The sequence below is a fragment of the Callithrix jacchus genome, chromosome 14 (assembly GCF_049354715.1).
Source record: "Callithrix jacchus isolate 240 chromosome 14, calJac240_pri, whole genome shotgun sequence".
NCBI classification, from domain to species: Eukaryota; Metazoa; Chordata; class Mammalia; order Primates; family Cebidae; genus Callithrix; species Callithrix jacchus.
The window spans coordinates 27,404,741-27,422,997 of NC_133515.1; the positions used below are offsets into that span (position 1 = coordinate 27,404,741).

At 47.6% G+C, this 18,257-nt stretch overlaps 2 protein-coding genes across 9 annotated transcripts in view; one reads left to right on the forward strand and one right to left on the reverse strand.

The window, feature by feature from the left end:
- The window catches only part of USP39 (ubiquitin specific peptidase 39), a 34,212-nt gene extending 27,959 nt beyond the window's left edge, over nt 1–6,253 (reverse strand). For 2 of the 3 annotated variants that reach the window (XM_078348967.1, XM_002757546.5), the window contains exons 1-2: nt 5,967–6,253; nt 3,134–3,203 (exon numbers count right to left, since the gene is read on the reverse strand). In XM_078348967.1, coding sequence (XP_078205093.1) covers nt 3,134–3,203; nt 5,967–5,999 — 103 coding nt within the window. In that variant the 5' untranslated portion in view covers nt 6,000–6,253. The remainder of the gene's footprint in view (nt 1–3,133; nt 3,204–5,966) is intronic. The other variant, XM_078348966.1, reaches the window with a different exon arrangement.
- Nucleotides 6,254–11,824: 5,571 nt separating this feature from the next.
- On the forward strand, nt 11,825–17,959 carry C14H2orf68 (chromosome 14 C2orf68 homolog). Of its 6 annotated transcripts, XM_035272049.3 has the most exons (5): nt 11,825–12,013; nt 12,101–12,219; nt 13,175–13,252; nt 13,730–13,881; nt 14,258–17,959. In XM_035272049.3, the coding sequence occupies exons 1-5, from the start codon at nt 11,907–11,909 to the stop codon at nt 14,378–14,380; spliced, it is 579 nt and encodes a 192-aa protein (XP_035127940.1). In that variant the 5' UTR covers nt 11,825–11,906; the 3' UTR covers nt 14,381–17,959. The 6 variants fall into 6 exon arrangements, with proteins under 6 accessions (XP_035127940.1, XP_035127938.1, XP_002757594.1 ...); XM_035272047.3 differs by having other exon boundaries at nt 11,825–12,219; XM_002757548.6 differs by lacking the exon at nt 13,175–13,252.
- Nucleotides 17,960–18,257: the final 298 nt, after the last annotated feature.

Here is an 18,257-nt window from a genome sequence, read left to right on the forward strand (position 1 = left end):
TTAACTGATAATGATCCCAAAGAGCTGTGCTATCTAATAAAGAAGCCACTAGACAAAGTGGCTATTAACAATTAAATTTAAAATAAGCTGTCCTGTTGGGTGCAGTGGCTCATGCCTATAATTCCAACACTTTGGGAGGCTGAGGAGGGTGGATCACCCAAGGTCAGGAGTTCGGGACCAGCCTGGCCAACATGGTAAAACCTCATCTCTACTGAAAATACAAAAATTAGCTGGGTGTGGTGGTCTGCCTGTAATCTCAGCTACTCAGAAGGCTGAGATAGGAGAACTGCTTGAACCTGGGAGGCGGAGGCTGCAGTGAGCCAAGATCTCACCACAGCACTCCAGCCTGGGCAACAGAGCAAGACCCCATCTCAAAAAAGCAAACAACCAAAAACAAAAACAGCTGTCCATCAGTAGCCACAGGAAACTGGTTCTAGGACCCCTTCAGATACCAAAATCTACAATGTTCAACTGGTTCTAGGACCCCTTACAGCTGGCCCTTTGTATCTTCAGGTTCCATATCCTGATACTGAGGCTGACTGTAATTCAATTAAATAAAATGTAAAAATCAGTTCTTCAATTGCAGGAGCACTGAAGCCACAAGTGGCTCATGCCTACCATAATGAACAGCCCTCGTGACCTTCTTTTCCCAGAGATGGGGTCTCACTTTGTCATCCAGGCTGGAGTGCAGTGGCACAATCTCAACACTGCAGCCTCAACCTCCCAGGTTCAAGCAATCCTCCTGCTTCAGCCCCCTCAAGTAGCTGGGACTACAGGAGTTCACCACTACACCTGGCTTATTTTTTGTAGAGATGAGGTTTTGCCATGTTGCCCAGGATGGTCTCGAACTCCTGGGCTCAAGCAATCTGCCCAACTCAGCCTCCGAAAATGCTAGGATTATAGGCATGAGCCAGAGCACCCAGCCATAACTTTTTTTTTTTTAAGTCTTTATAAAAGATGAGTCTCAAGCCAGGCGCGGTGGCTCATATCTGTAATCGCAGCACTCTGGGAGGCCAAGGCGGGCGGATCACGAGGTCAAGAGATCAAGATCATCCTGGCCAAAATGGTGAAAGCCCACTTCTATAAAAAAATAATTAAAAATTTAAAAAAATTTTTAAATAAAAATAAAAATTAAATTTAAAAATAAATAAATACGAGCCAGGCACAGTGGCTCACACCTGTAATCTCAGCACTTTGGGAGGCCAAGGTGGGTGGATCACCTGAGGTCAGGAGTTCAAGACCAGCCTGGCCATCATGGTGAAACCCCATCTTAAAAATAAATAAATAAAAGATGAGTCTCACTGGCCGGCCGCCATCGCTCACACCTGTAATCCCAGCACTTTGGGAGGCCAAGGCAGGTAGATTACCTCAGGTCATGAGTTCAAAACCAGCCTGGCCAACATAGTAAAACCCATTTCTACTAAAAAAATACAAAAACTAGCTGGGCATAGTGGTGGACGCATATAGTTCCAGCTACTCAGGAGCCTGAGGCAGGAGAATCACTTGAACCTGGGAGGCAGAGGTTGCGGTGAGCAAAGATCACACCATTGCACTCCAGTCTGGGCAATACAAGCAAAACTCCATCTAAAGAGAATAAAAAAAGATGGGTCTCATTATGTTGACCAGGCTGGTCTCAAACTTTTGGCCTCAAGTGATCCTCCTGCCTGCCAAAGGTCTGAGATTACAGGTGTGAGCCACCACACCCAGCTCTTATAAGAACAATTATATTATTATAGAAAATTTCCCTACAATATAGGTTGAAAAACATTCTACATGCCACGTGGGAATCAGAAAAAAGAATGTAATGATGCAGTAAACTATCTCAGCTTTCAAACAATGTTCAAGCCCCTTACAATTGGCCCTTTGTATCTTCAGGTTCCATATCCCAATACTGAGGCTGACTATAATTCAATTAAACAAAATGTAAAATTCAGTTTTCAATTACAGGAGCACTGAAGCCACAGGTGGTTCATGCCTACCATAATGAACAGCGCTTATAACTTTTTTAAAACAATTTGGGCTGGGCGCGGTGGCTCAAGCCTGTAATCCCAGCACTTTGGGAGGCCGAGGCAGGTGGATCATGAGGTCAAGAAATGGAGACCATCCTGGTCAACATGGTGAAACCCCGTCTCTACTAAAAATACACAAAAATTAGCTGGGCATGGTGGTGCGCGCCTGTAGTCCCAGCTACTCTGGAGGCTGAAGCAGGAGAATTGCTTGAACCCAGAAGGCGGAGGTTGCGGTGAGCTGAGATCATGCCATTGCACTCCAGTCTGGGTAACAACAGCGAAACTCCATCTCAAAAAAAAAAAATTAGCTGGGCATGGTGGCGCGTGCCTGTAATCCCAGCCACTCAGGAGTCTGAGGCAGGAGAATTGCCTGAACCCAGGAGGCGGAGGTTGCGGGGAGCTGAGATCCCGCCATTGCACTCCAGCCTGGGTAACAAGAGCGAAACTCTGTCTCAAAAAAAAAAGCAATTTGCGCTTTTTTCTGCTGAACCCCAGGCTCCCAAAATAGTATCCAGTACATACGAGGTGTTCCATAAATATTTCAATGTGCTACTATTACTTTAAGGATATTATGCATCCTGTTATCCCAACATACAAATGCAAAACAAGCTAAAAAGCTCTTTAACAATATGTGTCCTCACACTGTAAATCAAAGAACAAAGATTAGCACCGAAGAAGCATAACTCTCTAGGACAAGTTTAAAAGAAGTAAAATTGGCCAGGTGTGGTGGCTCACGCCTGTCATCCCAACACTTTGGGAGGCAAAGGTGAGTGGATCATGAGGTCAGGACTTCAACACCAGCCTGGCCAAGATGTTGAAACCCTGTCTCTATTAAAAACACAAAAAAATTAGCCAGGCATGGTGGCGGGCACCTATAATCCCAAATATTCGGGAAGCTGAGGCAGAGAACTGCTTGAACCCAGGAGGCAGAGGATGCAGCGAGCCAAGATTGAGCCACTGCACTCCAGCCTGGGTGACAGAGCAAGACTCCATCTCAGAAACAACGAAATAAATAAATGAATGAAGTAAAATTTGTGAATGTGTTATTCAGTGTACAGTCCAAAAAACCTTCTGCATAGATTCCATTGCTCTTTTGCTATCCTCAGCATCTCTGTCCTACCGACCTATTAATGGTGTCCAGGTATGGGCAGTGGCGGCTCCTCCGGTCCTCAGAATCCACTCGGCCATTCTTTGCTGAAAGGAAAATCATCACAGGCTTTGAAAATGGGAAACCTAAGCTTATAATTCTCAGATGTTATCAGTGAAAAAGAAAAAAAAAAAGAAAATGGGAAACCTATTGACTCACAGTCTCTTGGCTAAATAGAAAAAAAAAAGGGAAACCTATACTCAGGGCCAACTAACAGTACAAAAAAAGAAACAGAAATGGGAAAAGCTAATCAAGATGAGCTCCTATTGTTTGGGTGGCAACAACATGGAAAAAAAGTCCACTAGCTGGACGCAGTGGCTCACGCCTGTAATCCCAGCACTCTGGGAGGCTGAGGTGGCTGGATCACCTGAGTTCAGGAGTTTGAGACCAACCTGACCAAAGTAGTGAAACCCCGTCTGTACTAAATATACAAAAATTAGCCGGGAGTGGTGGCGGGCACCTGTAATCCTAGCTACTCAGGAGGTTGAGACAGGAGAATCAGCTTGAACCACGTACAGTGAGCCAAGACTGCGCCATTGCACTCCAACCTGGACAAGAGCAAAATTCTGTCTCAAAAAAAAAAAAAAAAAGAGGGGCCAGGTTTGGTGGCTCATGCCTGTAATCTCAACACTTTGGAAGGCCAAGGCAGGCGGATCACAAGATCAGGAGTTTGAGACCAGCTCGACCAACATGGTGAAACCCCGGCTCTACTAAAAATACAAAAATTAGCCAAGCATGGTGGTGCACACCTGTAATCCCAGCTACTGCAGGGGGTTGGGGAGCTGAGGCAGAAGAATTGCTTGAACCTGAAAGGCAGAGGTTGCAGTGAGCCGAGATTCCGCCACTGCCCTCCAGCCCAGGCAACAGATCAAGACTTGTCTCAAAAAAAAAGTCCACTAATAGAACAAGCCACAAACTGAGAGAACATATTTGGTATACATAAAATCAACAGAAGATTTGTTTGCATGTTACATAAAGAAATCCCATGAAGCATGAAAATATGTCACAAGTCGTAAAATAAACTAATTGTAATACAAACGTACTATGAAGTTGAAAGAAGAGTGTGCATGTACATCTACACATCTACTACTTGTCAAAAACTTGAGGGGTCTGAGATCTTACCCTACTTGCAAGCTAACAAGTTAGCCTGTCACAGTTTTATGAACACTGATGGAAAGCATGTGACTACCGGGCCTGAAATAAAGGACAGTTTATTACAAAATGGCAGTAACAAGAATACAGCACTGGTGTCAGTTTCCCAAGTGAATTCCCACAAGGCAAAGTGAGGAGAACCCATGCACACAGTGAGCTGCCTTATAGGAGAGAAACCTTGAGCCTAGAGAATCTGAACCACCAATCATTTTTTTTTCAACAAGGTCTTGCTCTGTTGCCCATCCCAGTCTTGAACTCTACCTCTTCCTCCAGAGTAGCTGCGATTATAGGTGTGAACCATTATACCCTGCTCCAAATCTTTTACAACAGGTTGTGCCCTTGCCTTCTTCTCGTTCTGTAGAGACACAATTTCTGTCTTTCAAGGCTGCTCACTACACGAACGTCCTTAACTAGAGTCTAGGAGCAAAGGCAGTCAGGCAGTGGGAGCAGTATGTGCACAAACTCAAGAGACCAATGGAGAATTTTCTCTTGACTTTATTCAGCTTTAAAAAGTGCTTTATATAATCAGTACTTTAGCGTAAATGCCTATTGCTCAGGCATTATGAATAGTCTTGATTCCAGAAATTATAAAACCTCTAATGTTTTGTAAAAACTGAAGGAAAGCCACACAGGGTGGCTCTCGCCTGTAATCCCAGCACTTTGGGAGGCCGAACCGACTGGATCCCTTGAGTCTAGAAGTTCGAGAACAGCCTAGGCAACATAGTAAGACCTGCATCTTTTTTTTCTCTTTTGAGACAGAGTTTCACTCTTGTTGCCCAGGCTGGAGTGCAATGGCACGATCTCGGCTCACCTCAACTTCCGCCTCCCGGGTTCAAGTAATTCTACTGCTTCAGCCTCCTACAGGCATGCACCACCATACACAGCTAATTTTTTGTATTTTTGGATGAGACGGGGTTTCTCCATGTTGGTCAGGCTGGTCTCGAACTCCTGATCTGGTGATACACCCACCTCAGCCTCCGAAAGTGCTGGGATTACAGGCATGAGCCACCAAGCCTGGCCTTTTTTCCTTTTTTCGAGACGGAGTCGTGCTTTGTCACCCAGGCTGGAGTACAGTCTTGCGATCTCAGCTCACTGCAACCTCTGCCCCCAGGGTTCTAGCGATTCTCCTACCTCAGCCTCCTGAATAGTTGGGATTACAGGTGCTTGCCCCACGCCTGGCTAATTTTTTTGTATTTGCAGTAGAGATGTGGTTTCGCCATGTTTGCCAGGCTGGTCTTGAACTCCTGACCTCAGGTGATCCACCCTCCTAGGCCTCCCAAAGTGCTGGGATTACAGGTGTGAGCCACTGCGCCTGGCCTTGCCTCTATCTTAATACGAAAAGAAAAAAATTCTTTAAAATGGAAAGAAGTAACGCTTGTAAAATCAGCACAGAGCCTGGCCCACATCAGGCATTCGATGAAGAGAAGCTGCTGTTATGATTGTTGTTTGAAATACTATGCGGTTATGAAGACGAGTACTGTCTTTATCAGAACAAGTGGAAGAGCAGAAACTGTCGAGTCCAGATCCCTCCTCTTCTCCATCCCCACACCCCCACCCCAACCCCGGCGCAGGGACTTAGGGGAAGATCAGAGAGAGAAAGGGGGGAAAAAAAAAGGACACGAAGGAGGAGCTCTCGCGCCTAGCCCAGCCCCGCGCACCTCGCACCTCCCGCTCAGGCTCCGAGTCCTCATCGACCTCGCGCTCCCTCTTCACCCGGACAAATGGTATAACAGAAGACGAGGCCTCGCGCGCGCTCGCTGGCTCGACCTCCCGCTTCACGCGCACAGGACTGCCCCGGGAGCTCGCCGCCTCGGGATCCCGCTCCCGATCTCGCTCCCGCTTGACGCGACCGGAGCTGCCCCGCGACTCGGACTCTCGCTTCCCGCGGGTGGAACCACGAGACTCCCGCTTAGACCGACCGGACATCGCCACTACCGGCCGAGTCACCCAGCGCAGGCGCCAGGCACGCTTGAGCGCGCGGCACATAGCCAATCAGGAGCGGGGCTGGTATCGAGCCCCGAGCCCTGTACGAGTCGCCACTATGGACAAATCACTCTGCAGGAAATTTGTGGGCGGTGCTGCAGTGGCTTCCTCGCCGCTGGGTGCGCCCCTGAGAATCTTCTGTGGGCCTACAGCCCCTTTATCCGTCATTTACAGTTTACTTAGACAGGAACCTTTACCTGTGACAGTTTTCTGAATAAAAGAAGCTGTCATTCAGCCCCAGATTTGTGGCTCGAAACCACCATCGCGAGGTCATTTCCCACAGTCTCCGCGACTTGGAGGCTGACAATCCTGCACGGGAAAACTAGGCGACATCCCCAGATCATCCCCTCGAAGGCTCTAGTCCTTCATTCATTCATTCATTCATTCATTTATTTGACGGAGTCTCGCTCTGTCGCCCAGGCTGGAGTGCAGTGGCTCGATCTCCGCTCACTGCAATCTCGGCCTCCCGGGTTCAAGCAATTCTCTGCCTCAGCCTCCGGCGTATCTGGGATTACAAGTGCCCACTACCACACCCGGTTAATTTTTATATTTTTAGTAGAGACGGGGTTTTATCATCTTGGCAGGCTGGTCGTGAACTCCTGACCTCGCGATCCACCCGTCTCGCCCTCCCAAAGTGCTGGGATTACAGGCACGAGTCACCACACCCAGCCTTAATTCTACCTTTAGAGGGTTGTTGGTATTTTGAAAACGCAAACACCCACCGGTCGCGGTGGCTCACGCCTGTAATCCTGGCTCTTTGGGAGGCCGAGGCGGGTGGATCACAAGATCAAGAGATCGAGACCATCCTGGTCAACATGGTGAAGCCCCGTCTCTACTAAAAATACAAGAAATTAGCTGGGCATGGTGGCGCACGCCTGTAATCCCAGCTACTCAGGAGGCTGAGGCAGGAGAATTGCCTGAACCCAGGAGGCGGAGGTTGCAATGAGCCGAGATCGCGCCATTGAACTCCAGCCTGGGTAACAAGAGCGAAACTCCGTCTCAAAAAAAAGAAAGAAACAAACAAACAAAAGAAAACGCAAACGCCTGATAGAAGCAGATTTACCATGAAGCTAATAAAACTAACGTCAAGACCTGCCTTGAACTTGTTTACTTGTTTGAACCGTTCCATTGATATATAATTGACATACAACTCTGTCTCAGGAAAATAAAATAAGTGTGCAATTTACTGAATTCTGACTTGAAGTATGTCAGAGGCATTCGAACCAGAGCAGAGGCTGCGGTTAGCCCAGATCATGCCATTGCACTCCAGTCTGGGTAACAACAGTGAAACTCCATCTCAAAAATAAATAAATAATATTGCTTGTTGCAAAATATAGTAATTAAGAAAATTAATCATTTATCACAAACCCTTGTAGCAGAGCACATCTCCGTATAATGTTTTTATTCAATATATAAATAAGCATTGTAGCCAGAGTGGACCTGTTCCTCCTCTCACTCTCAAGAACTCCCTACTCTGTGTATGGAGCAGCTGTAACTTCCCTACTTTACTTTTTTTTTTTTTTAAGACAGGGTCGCGCTCTGTCACCCAGGCTAGAGTGCAATGTCGAGATCTCAGCTCAGTGCAATGGGTTCAAATGATTCTCATGCCTCAACCTCCTAAGTAGCTGGGATTATAGGCACCTGCCACCAACCCCCAGGCAATTTTTTTTTTTTTTTTTTTTGAGACGGAGTTTCGCTCTTGTTACCCAGGCTGGAGTGCAATGGCGCAATCTTGGCTCACCGCAACCTCCGCCCCCTGGGTTCAGGCAATTCTCTTGCCTCAGCCTCCTGAGTAGCTGGGATTACAGGCACGCGCCACCATGCCCAGCTAATTTTTTGTAATTTTTAGTAGAGACGGGGTTTCACCATGTTGACCAGGATGGTCTCGATCTCTTGACCTCGTGATCCACCCGCCTCGGCCTCCCAAAGTGCTGGGATTACAGGCTTGAGCCACCGCGCCTGGCCAATTTTTGTATTTTTAGTTGAGACAGAGTTTCACCATATTGGCCAGGCTGGTCTCGAATTGCTGACCTCAAGTGATCCACCCACCTCTGCCTTCTAAAGTGCTGGGATTACAGGCGTGAGCCACCACACCCAGCTACTTTACTTTTTTTTTTTTTTTTTAGAAAAGAGGGTTTCACCATGTCGGCCAGTCTGGTCTTGAACTCCTAACCTCAGGTGATCCAACCGCCTCAGCCTCCCAAAATGCTGAGATTACAGGCATGAGCCACCACGCCTGGCCTACTTTACTTTCTTAATAAACTTCCTTTTAGTTTGTACTATGGACTCACCCTGAATTCTTTCTTGCACAAGATCCAATAACCCTCCTATGGGGGTCTGAATCCAGATCCCTTTCCTGTAACAGACACACCCACGAAGGCATTACCACAGTCAAGAGAAAGGATCTGGGCACAGCACAGTGGCTCACACCTATAATCCCAGAGGGATTATAGGAGGCCTGAGGCAGGAGGATAACTTGAGGTCAGGAGTTCAAAGCTAGCCTTGACAACATAGGGAAACCCTGTCTCCACAAAAAAAATTTAAAAATTAGCTGGGCATTGTGACGTTCACCATGGTGGTGTGATATTCAGGAGGCTGAGGCAGTAGGTTCGTTTGGGCCTGAGAGGTGGAGTCTACAGTGAGCAGTGATTGCGCCACTGCAATCCAACCTATGCAACAGAGTGAGATCCTGCCTCAAAAAAAAATTTTTTTTTTTAAATAATCTACCCAGCCCCTTGGCCAGGCATAGTGGCTCATGCCTGTAATCCCAGCACTTTCAGAGGCCTAGGTGGATCACCTGAGGTCAGGAGTTCAAGACCAGCCTGACCAACATGGTGAAACTCCATCTCTACTAAAAATACAAAATTGGCCAGGCGTGTTGGCGCATGCCTGTAATCCCAGCTACTCAGGAAGCTGAGGCAGGAGAATCAGTCTGAACCCAGCAGGCAGAGGTTGCAGTCAGCTGAGATCACGCTATTGCACTCCAACCTGGGCAACAAGGGCGAAACTGTCTCAAAAAAGAAAAAGAGGCCGGGCGCCGTGGCTCACGCCTATAATCCCAGCACTTTGGGAGGCCGAGGCGGGTAGATTACGAGGTCAAGAGATCGAGACCATCCTGGTCAACATGGTGAAACTCCGTCTCGACTAAAAATACAAAAAATTAGCTGGGCATGGTGGCACGTGCCTGTAATCCTCGCTACTCAGGAGGCTGAGGCAGGAGAATTGCCTGAACCTAGGAGGCGGAGGTTGCGGTGAGCCAAGATCTCGCCATTGCACTCAGCTTGGGTAACAAGAGCGAAACTCCGTCTCAAAAAAAAAAAAAAAGAAAGAAAAAGAAAAAGAATCTACCCAGCCCCAAAGATATCTTCTTCCTCCTAGAGAATCCCCACAAAAATCAACTGATCTCTTGGTCACCATAGTTTGCACTTCCTAGAGTCTTGTATAAATGGAATCATACAGAGTCCCTGGCTTGTTTCACTGGGCATATTTGCTTTATTATCCTCCCATGTTGTTCAGCTACAGATTGTTTTTTTGTTTTTTGATCGCTCGGTAATATTCCATTGTGTGGCTGGACCACCATTGGTTCCTGTTCTTTTTCTTTTTAATATACTTTTTTCTTTTTCTTTCTTTTTTTTTTTTTTTTTTGAGATGGAGTCTTACTCTGTCGCCAGGCTGGAGTGCAGTGGCGCAATCTCGGCTCACTGCAGCCTCTGCCTGGGCTCAAGCAATTCTTCCACCTCAGCCTCCTGAGTAGCTGGGACCACAGGCATGTGCCACCACGCCCGGGTAAATTTTTTTGTATTTTTAGTAGAGACGGGGTTTCACCATGGCCAGGATGGTCTTGATCTCTTGACCTCGTGATCCGCCCGCCTCGGCCTCCCAAAATGCTGGGATTACAGGCATGAGCCACCACGCCCAGCCTTAATATGCTTTTTTTCTTGTAGAGATAAGGTCTCACTGTGTTGCCCAGGTTAGTATCAAATTCCTGGCTCCAGTGATACTCCCACTTTGGCATCCCAAAGTTTTGGAATTACAGGAGTGAGCCACTGCACCCAGCCGTTTGTCCCTGTCCTAATCATGAATTCCTGATTTTGACTTTTTAAAAAACGACTTGAGAATTATACACGCTGTGATGTGATCTCAGTGGTCAAAAAAAAAAATAGGAAAATAAAAAAGGGCCAGGAGGGGTGGCTTGGCCTGTAATCTCAGCTCTTCGGGAGGCTGAGGTGGGCGAATCACCTGAGGTCAGGAGTCCAAGACAAGACAACATGGTGAAACCTGGTCCCTACTAAAAATACAAAAATTAGCCGAGCGTCGTGGGGGGAGCCTGTAATCCCAGCTACTCAGGAGGCTGAGGCAGGAGAATGGCTTGAACCTTGAACCCAGGAGGCAGAGGTTGCAGTGAGCCAAGATCGCAACACTGCATTCCTGCCTGGGCGACAGAGCAAGACTCCTTCTCAAAAAAAAAAAGAAAGAAAGAAAAAGAAAAAAATAAATAAATAAGAAAATAATAGTAGGCCGGGCGCAGTGGCTCAAGCCTGTAATTCCAGCACTTTGGGAGGCCGAGGCGGGTGGATCATGAGGTCAAGAGATTGAGACCATCCTGGTCAACATGGTGAAACCCCGTCTCTACTAAAAGTACAAAAAATTAGCTGGGCATGGTGGCGCGTGCCTGTAATCCCAGCTACTCAGGAGGCTGAGGCAGGAGAATTGCCTGAACCCAAGAGGCGGAGGTTGTGGTGAGCCGAGATGGCGCCATTGCACTCCAGCCTGGGTAACAAGAGCGAAACTCCGTCTCACACACACAAAAAATAATAATAGACCAGCCGTGGTGGTGCACGCCTCTAATCCCAGCTACTGGGCAAGCTGAGATGGGAGAATCACTTGAAACTAGAAGGCGAAGGTTGCAGTGGGCTGAGATCGTGCCACTGCACTCCAGCCTGGGCAAAAGAGTCTGTCTCAAAAAATAAAAGAAAGAAAATAATACTCCCATAGGTCTCTTGAAAACCCTGGGTCCTCCCGGCGGGGATAGTTAAGGCATCAGCACCTTGGGTGCGACACGCACCTGGCCAGGAGAGCCTTCGCGGAGCTTGCGGCCTGGGCGCCGCTGTGTGCCCCGTGGGAGCATTTCGAGGCCTCACAATCTATTTCAGATAAGTGTTTTAGGTGTTCCCGTTTACTAAGAAGGAAACTGAGGCGCAGCGGGGTCAGAATCAAACAACATCACACAGCTGGTGATGGCTGCAAACATCCTATCACTAGAAAAAAGACAGGAAGGCGCCACCATAAACATCGAGTTGTGTTAATAGATGATTTGCATTTTTCTGAATTTTCTGTATCAGCTGTAAGCCGAAGTCCTTGTTTCCTATTGATTTGTAACGGAAAAAACAAAAAAACAAAAGCCCTGTCGGGGCTGTGGAAATTAAGCTTAACCAACCCCACCCTACCCGACCCGGAAACTCCGCGCGCCGCGTCGCTCGGCCAGGCGGGGGTTCCCAGACCGGAAGGCAGGGCGCGGGGCCGGAAGCTGAGCGAGGGGCGACGCGGACCTCTGTGGACGGCTGGCGGTTATTGGGGCCGTCGGGGCGGCGGCGACTCTGCGCCCCCGGTTCCGGATGGAGACTGGGCCGCATCCCCGGCCCGGGCACTGCTGCAAGCCTGGCGGGCGGCTGGACATGAACCACGGCTTCGTGCACCATATCCGACGGAACCAGATCGCCCGGTACCGCCCCGCCCTGCGCCGCTTCGCCACTCTTGGCCTGGCCGGGCCCGGCCCGACAGCCCCTGACTCCCGCTCGGCTCCCCGCAGGGACGACTACGACAAAAAGGTGAAGCAGGCGGCCAAGGAGAAGGTGAGGAGGCGGCACACGCCCGCGCCGACGCGGCCCCGCAAGCCAGACCTGCAGGTGTACCTGCCGCGACACCGAGGTGAGGCCGCCCGCCCCGCCTACCTCAAGCCCGCGCGCTCTTCCTGCAACGCACTCCCCTTCTCTGTAGGGAAAAACCACTTCTTACTCCTAAGGTTCAGCTCACCTCGTCTCTTTCCGGAACTTCCACCTCAACGCTCCCAAATCTCCGCTGAGTGATTCTCCCCAAGAACTGGGACGACTCATAAGCCCCCAGTTAAGCATCACTATCACAGAGGGTATCTGGGAGCCAGCAAGAAGTTTATCTGCCGGTTTGCCCTACCGTGCTGCATTTTAGTAAGGTGCTGCGCTACCTAGCAAAGAGAAAGTCTGGCACAGCGATGAGCGAGCAGCACATAATTGTGGAATAAACCCAGGAAATGGCCTTTCCCCAGCTTCCCTGCGACCTAGATATCACAGTGGTTAACGTGATACTCAATTTTTGTTAAGCATTATTACTTTTTTTTTTTAGTTTTTATTTTATTTATTTATTTATTTTGCAACGGAGTCTTGCTCTGTCGCCAGGCTGGAGTGCAGTGGTGCGATCTCGGCTCACTGCAGCCTCTGCCTCCAGGTCTCAAGGGATTCTTCTGCCTCAGCCTCCCAAGTAGCTGGTACTACAGGCGTGTTGATTTTGGTATTGTTTGTAGAGAAGGGGTTTCGCCACGTTGCCCACTCTGATCTTGAACTCTTTGAACTCAGGTGATCTGCCCGAATCAGCCTCCCAAAGTGCTGGGATTATAAGTGTGTTGCCACCACACCCTGCCTTTGTTAGGCGTTAAAGTGCTTTTAGATCTTATGTATATCAATTCATTCATTAAGTCTTTATACAACCTCATAAGATGAGATGCTTATCTGTTTCAGAGTCAGGAAACAAGCACAGAGAGGTTAAACTTGCCAAAGATCTCAGCTAGTAAATGGCAGAGCCTGGATTTGAAACCAGACACAGCTCTGTCTACCCTTCTACTGCTTTCCAGGACTTTTTGCTAGACAAATGTGCATTGTGTACCTACCGTGTGACGGGACTGTGCTCGCCTCAGAAAAGGGATGCAAAGGTAAATAAGTTCTTGATTGGCAGCACACCAAACACTTAGGCTGGGACAGTCATGGTAGTTCACACCTGCAATCCTAGCAGTTTGGGAAGCCAAGGTGAGCAGATCTCTTGAGGCCAGGAGTTTGAAACTAGCCTGGACAACATGGTGAAACCCCATCTCTACTAAAAATACAAAAATTAGCCAGGCGTAGTGGCGGGTGGCTGTAATCCCAGCTACTCTGGAGGCTGACACAGGAGAATCACTTGAACCTGGGAGTTGGAGGTTGCAGTGAGCCTATATTGTGCCACTGAACTCCAGCTTGGGTGACAGAGCAAGACTCCGTCTCAAAAAAAGAAAAAAAAAAAAAAAAAAAAACACACTTGCACTGAACCCATAAGAAGATTGGGGCTTTCTTAACCGTTTATTTTCCTGCATCATCTCTATGGACAGGGCCTTCAGTAGCATCCCCTTCTTTCTTACTGTGGTTCATCCTTCCAGATGTCTCTGCCCACCCACGCAACCCAGACTATGAAGAATCCAGTGAAAGCAGCAGTAGTGGAGGCTCCGAGCTAGAGCCTTCTGGCCATCAGCTCTTCTGCTTAGAGTACGAGGCAGACAGTGGAGATGTCACATCAGTTATCGTGTATCAGGTACGCCTGGTGGAAACAGCTGCAGCCTGAAGGTCCTAGGCCGTGGTAGTAATCATTGTCAGACCCTGAACCCTGTTTTTCTCAGGAACCCCAGTGGGAAGCATCTGCTTCACATGTGAGCCTAGGACTGGCAGGCAGTGCTTTTGAACACAACTCACTCCCATCTCACAGTGATTCTGAGTAGGGGAACAGGGAGGATTCGTGGACCCCAGTGAAGAATCACTATTATAGGGGACACCTATAATATAGGTGAAATTATAGGTGCTGGCAAAAAGCCCTGAGCTAAATGGAGTTCTGTGAGAATGTTGTCTAGGGAAGGGCAGGTCACCTTTCTGGAAGAGGCCAGGCCCTGAGCCTCCTGACTTCCTCCACATAGGGCGATGACCCGGGAAGGGTGAGTGAGGAGGTGTCAGCACGCACGCCTCTGGATCCACCCATGCGAGAAGCCCTCAAGTTGCGTATCCAGGAGGAGATTGCAAAGCGCCAGAGCCGACACTGACCATGTTGAAGGCGTTCTCTCCAGGCTGGATTCACTGCACTCGGAAGAATTCTGCCCAGGGAGCTCATACTTAGTTTGGGGGTATCAGGACCAGTTTGTCTGATCCTGAGACCCCCTTAGGTGCTGCATCCATAGGGTGTTGCTGGACTACACCTGGCCTGCCTTGCAATCATTCTTTCTTATATCTTGACCCATTTGCCCAGCCTGATATTCTGTAATTTTTTTTTTTTTTTTTTTTTTTGAGAATTTTGTGTGGCTAGCGTGGTCTAGAAGCAGAGACTCCAGGGAGAACCAGGATTTATGAAGCCTCATGCCAACATGGTGCTTTCTCAGCAAGGTCATATGCCTGGCTGCTGCTGTTCCAGTTGCATGAGCCATGTTGTTATTTTATGGTGGTTCTGTGCTTTTGCTCATTTCTACCCATGTATTCGTAGACCTTTTTTTCAGCCCTTTTTCTTTGTTCCTTTCCCTCTCATCTTTCTGCCTCAGGTAGAATCCATCCATTCTCCTCCCCCTTCAACGTGACTGTGTACCTCCAGCTGCTCAGGACTTTGGAGGTGGGGGGGTTCTGGGGATCTACCCTTCTAACAAACTTGCCAAGTAATTCTGATACCAATAAAGTGGGAGACCTCCATTTTTGAGGCCTATTTGCAAGCATGTCTCCCTCCCTTTCCATGGCTTTTTCATTTCTTGCATGTTCTGCTGCTTTGCACTGTCTAGACAGGAGACCTAGGAAGATGTTGGTGCTAAACTGCAAAGATATCTTACAGCAAAACCTGCCTTGGCCAGGGCTACAGAATTCCAACTTTCAACTTCATTCCTAGCTGTGAACAGGCTGTCCTCTGCTCAGACTAAAAGGGAATTATCAAAACAAGTGGGAACTTACTCTCAAGTTGCGACTTCAGTTTTGAATATACCTACAAAGGGAAAGTCAGTATTAGCAATAATTGCCTGGTTGACAACATGCCAGAGAGAATGAAATGAGGCCTTCTTTCCTACCTCGCAAGAGTATATAACTCAGATCCTTAGCATAAAGATCCCCAGGAATACCACTGCTCACGCGGTGAACATTTTTTATGCAGGGTTAGGCTTAGGTCTGAATTCCACAAGACATCCTCCCCCTCCTCTACAGAAGTTCCAAGGCACTTGTTTTGCAGCATATCAGCCTAACCTCAGTGCCTTGAAATGGGGCTTTAAGCCTTTGAGAACTGAGATTTCCTGAAACCATAGCCCCTGCCCCAGGGGTTTCTCCACATCAGGATGTCAAGACACCTGATGACACTGTTGGTTTGTCCTCTGTGCCCCAGAAAATCTATCCTGCAAGACAGCTACTTCAATTACGTCATTGAGCTGTTGCAAGCCACAGCTTGAATGCCAAAGGAATGCCGGGAGAGTAGTAGGTGAGGTGGATAAGTGGTTGTGAAAGCGGCCACAGACCAGACCCACAGAGCTGGTCCAAGGTTAAGTGCCTTAAATTTGCCAATCCTGTGCTCAGCTCCCCTTTGAAAGGAGAAAGTCTTTGTCCTCTACTTAGGCAGCTGGGCTAGAAGTGCCTTTTGACTTCTAATGTTGACTACCCTCCAGAGCCTCCTAGATCAAGGAAGCTCTGCCAAACTCCACCCCTGTTCTTCCTAGTCAGAGAACCAGTCAGTCATTCTAGTCTTCCAGCTCTTGAACTGATCTTACGACTAAACTGATCTTAGACCCCATTCATGTTAAGTAAAGGAAGAGGTAGGGAGGCTGAGGTGGGCAGATCATGAGGTCAGGTGATCACGACCATCCTGCATCCTGGCTGACATGGTGAAACCCTGTCTCTACTAAAAATACAAAAAATTAGCTGGGCATGGTGGCGCGCACCTATAGTCCCAGCTACTCAGGAGGCTGAGGCAGGAGAGTCTCTTAAATCCAGGAGCCAGAGGTTACAGTGAGCTGAAGTCATTGCCACTGCACTTTAGCCTGGTCAACAGAGAGAGACTCCATCTCAAAAAAGAAAAAAAAAAAAAAAAGGAAGAGGTAAAAGGAAGGAAACATTTAATAAGTACCTGTTGTATCCTTTTATGTGTTTGTTGTGATAATCTTCACAGAGACCCTCTCAGGTAGGGGACTGATGGAAACTCCTTGCTATTAAACTTTTTTCTTGAGGAACTTTGCTTATCAAGTGCATATACACTTAATATTTTCCACCCAAGAGAGCATTCTAAGCTAATTTGTGCAGTGTGACTATATTAAGCACTAAGCTTCCTTAGAGCTGGCCTATTGGAGATGCTACTGCCCTTTCTCCAGGTGTGTCTGAAATGCCTGCCAAAGGATGGCCCTTAGTCAGTTAACAGTCTTATAGCCTATCCTCATTGCTTACTGCCAACCCGTCAGCTGGGGGTCCAAGGCAGTACTATATAGTTTATTCACCAGACTTGCCTCCAGACATCTACTTCTTTCAAAAATTAGTGTTTCCCATCAAGGTGCAGTTCTGGAGCATTTCCCACAGATGTCCCAGAGAACACTGTCCAGGGCTGTGTTGTACAGTGGTAACAGCGTTAGACTAAGTGGAACTTCCCAGGAGGCTGCTTTAGAATCCACTCATTTGACTAGATATGATGTAATTGGCTGTCTTTAAGAAAAAAAAAATCTGATAGGCATATCATGCCCATTCAATATGGAATGTTCTCCAAATATTTATAAGCCTTTATTTTAAGGTTTTGTGGTTCCTGGGCCACAATGGGTGATGTTACTGATAGAAGGAAGCTGGGTTTGCAAGGGCTTTGGGCTGTGCAAGAGTAAACACTAAAGCTTGAGTTGAATCCAGCTGGCAAGCATGGAAGTCTTTGGAGAATTTAATATAAGAAGGGAAAAGAATGTAAAGCTTTTTGTACCAAATGAGAGTAGGAGCCTCTGGAGCCCAGCCAGCTAGTAGGCCCAATGTGGGCAATAACAAATGCTTTTCCCTGTGTAAAAGTCTCTCTGGAAGGGACATTCCATCTCCATGGTGCACTCTGAGGGGCACTGTCAACTGGAGATTGGCCCCAGGCAGGTGGGAGGAAGCCCTTTGGGATGGTGAGTATCCAACCTGCTGTGCATTTGACAGAATCTCTAAATGGCTAGGTAATGGATCCCCAGCAGGATCACAAATTTAAATGAGGCCTCTGTGTACAAAAAGAGGAATAAGTACAGATGACTTTCCTACCACTAGATTTTTGGGGAGAGTCACCATGGAATGTTGGCAATTACTTAAAATATTTTAAGCTCCCTTGCTGAATTCCTGTCCTGTCCCTGAAGAATCAGATGGTCATAAAGCCATAGGCACCCATGCAAAATCTCCCTAGGAGTTGGAGTAATGCTAGAATGGAAGACCTGAGTAAAGGGCTTCTCTGCCTTCTCAGAGCCAGGAGAATGAGAGACTGGTTGCACTGGTTGTGTTAAATGTATAAAAAGCTATATGTTCATCAGTTTACTCATTTCCAATGTTTCTGCTGTGTAGATGAATAAAATGTAGTGTGCAAATTATTTGAAAATCCCAGAAGGAAGGTACTTTTCAAATACAGTACTCTTTTTTTAAATAAACTTACTTTTTTTTGTTATAAACTTACTATTTTTATAGCACTGTTTTTGCCAAAAGTTGTGAAATCACTTGTGTACATGGGGAAGTGGAGGTTAAATATCTGCCCTGAAGTCATTCCACCTCCGAATCAGCACTGGAAATCTCATCTCTTGCTTTGCCAGACTATTTTAAGAGCTGTCCCTGTTGGAACATAACAACTAGACAGACTCATGTAGCATTAGAATTGGAAAGCCTTTTTAAAGACATCTGGTCCTACTTATACACAATTCCCCCCTACCAACTACCTATGAAGAGCCCTTCTGTCATATGGAGCTCTATCCT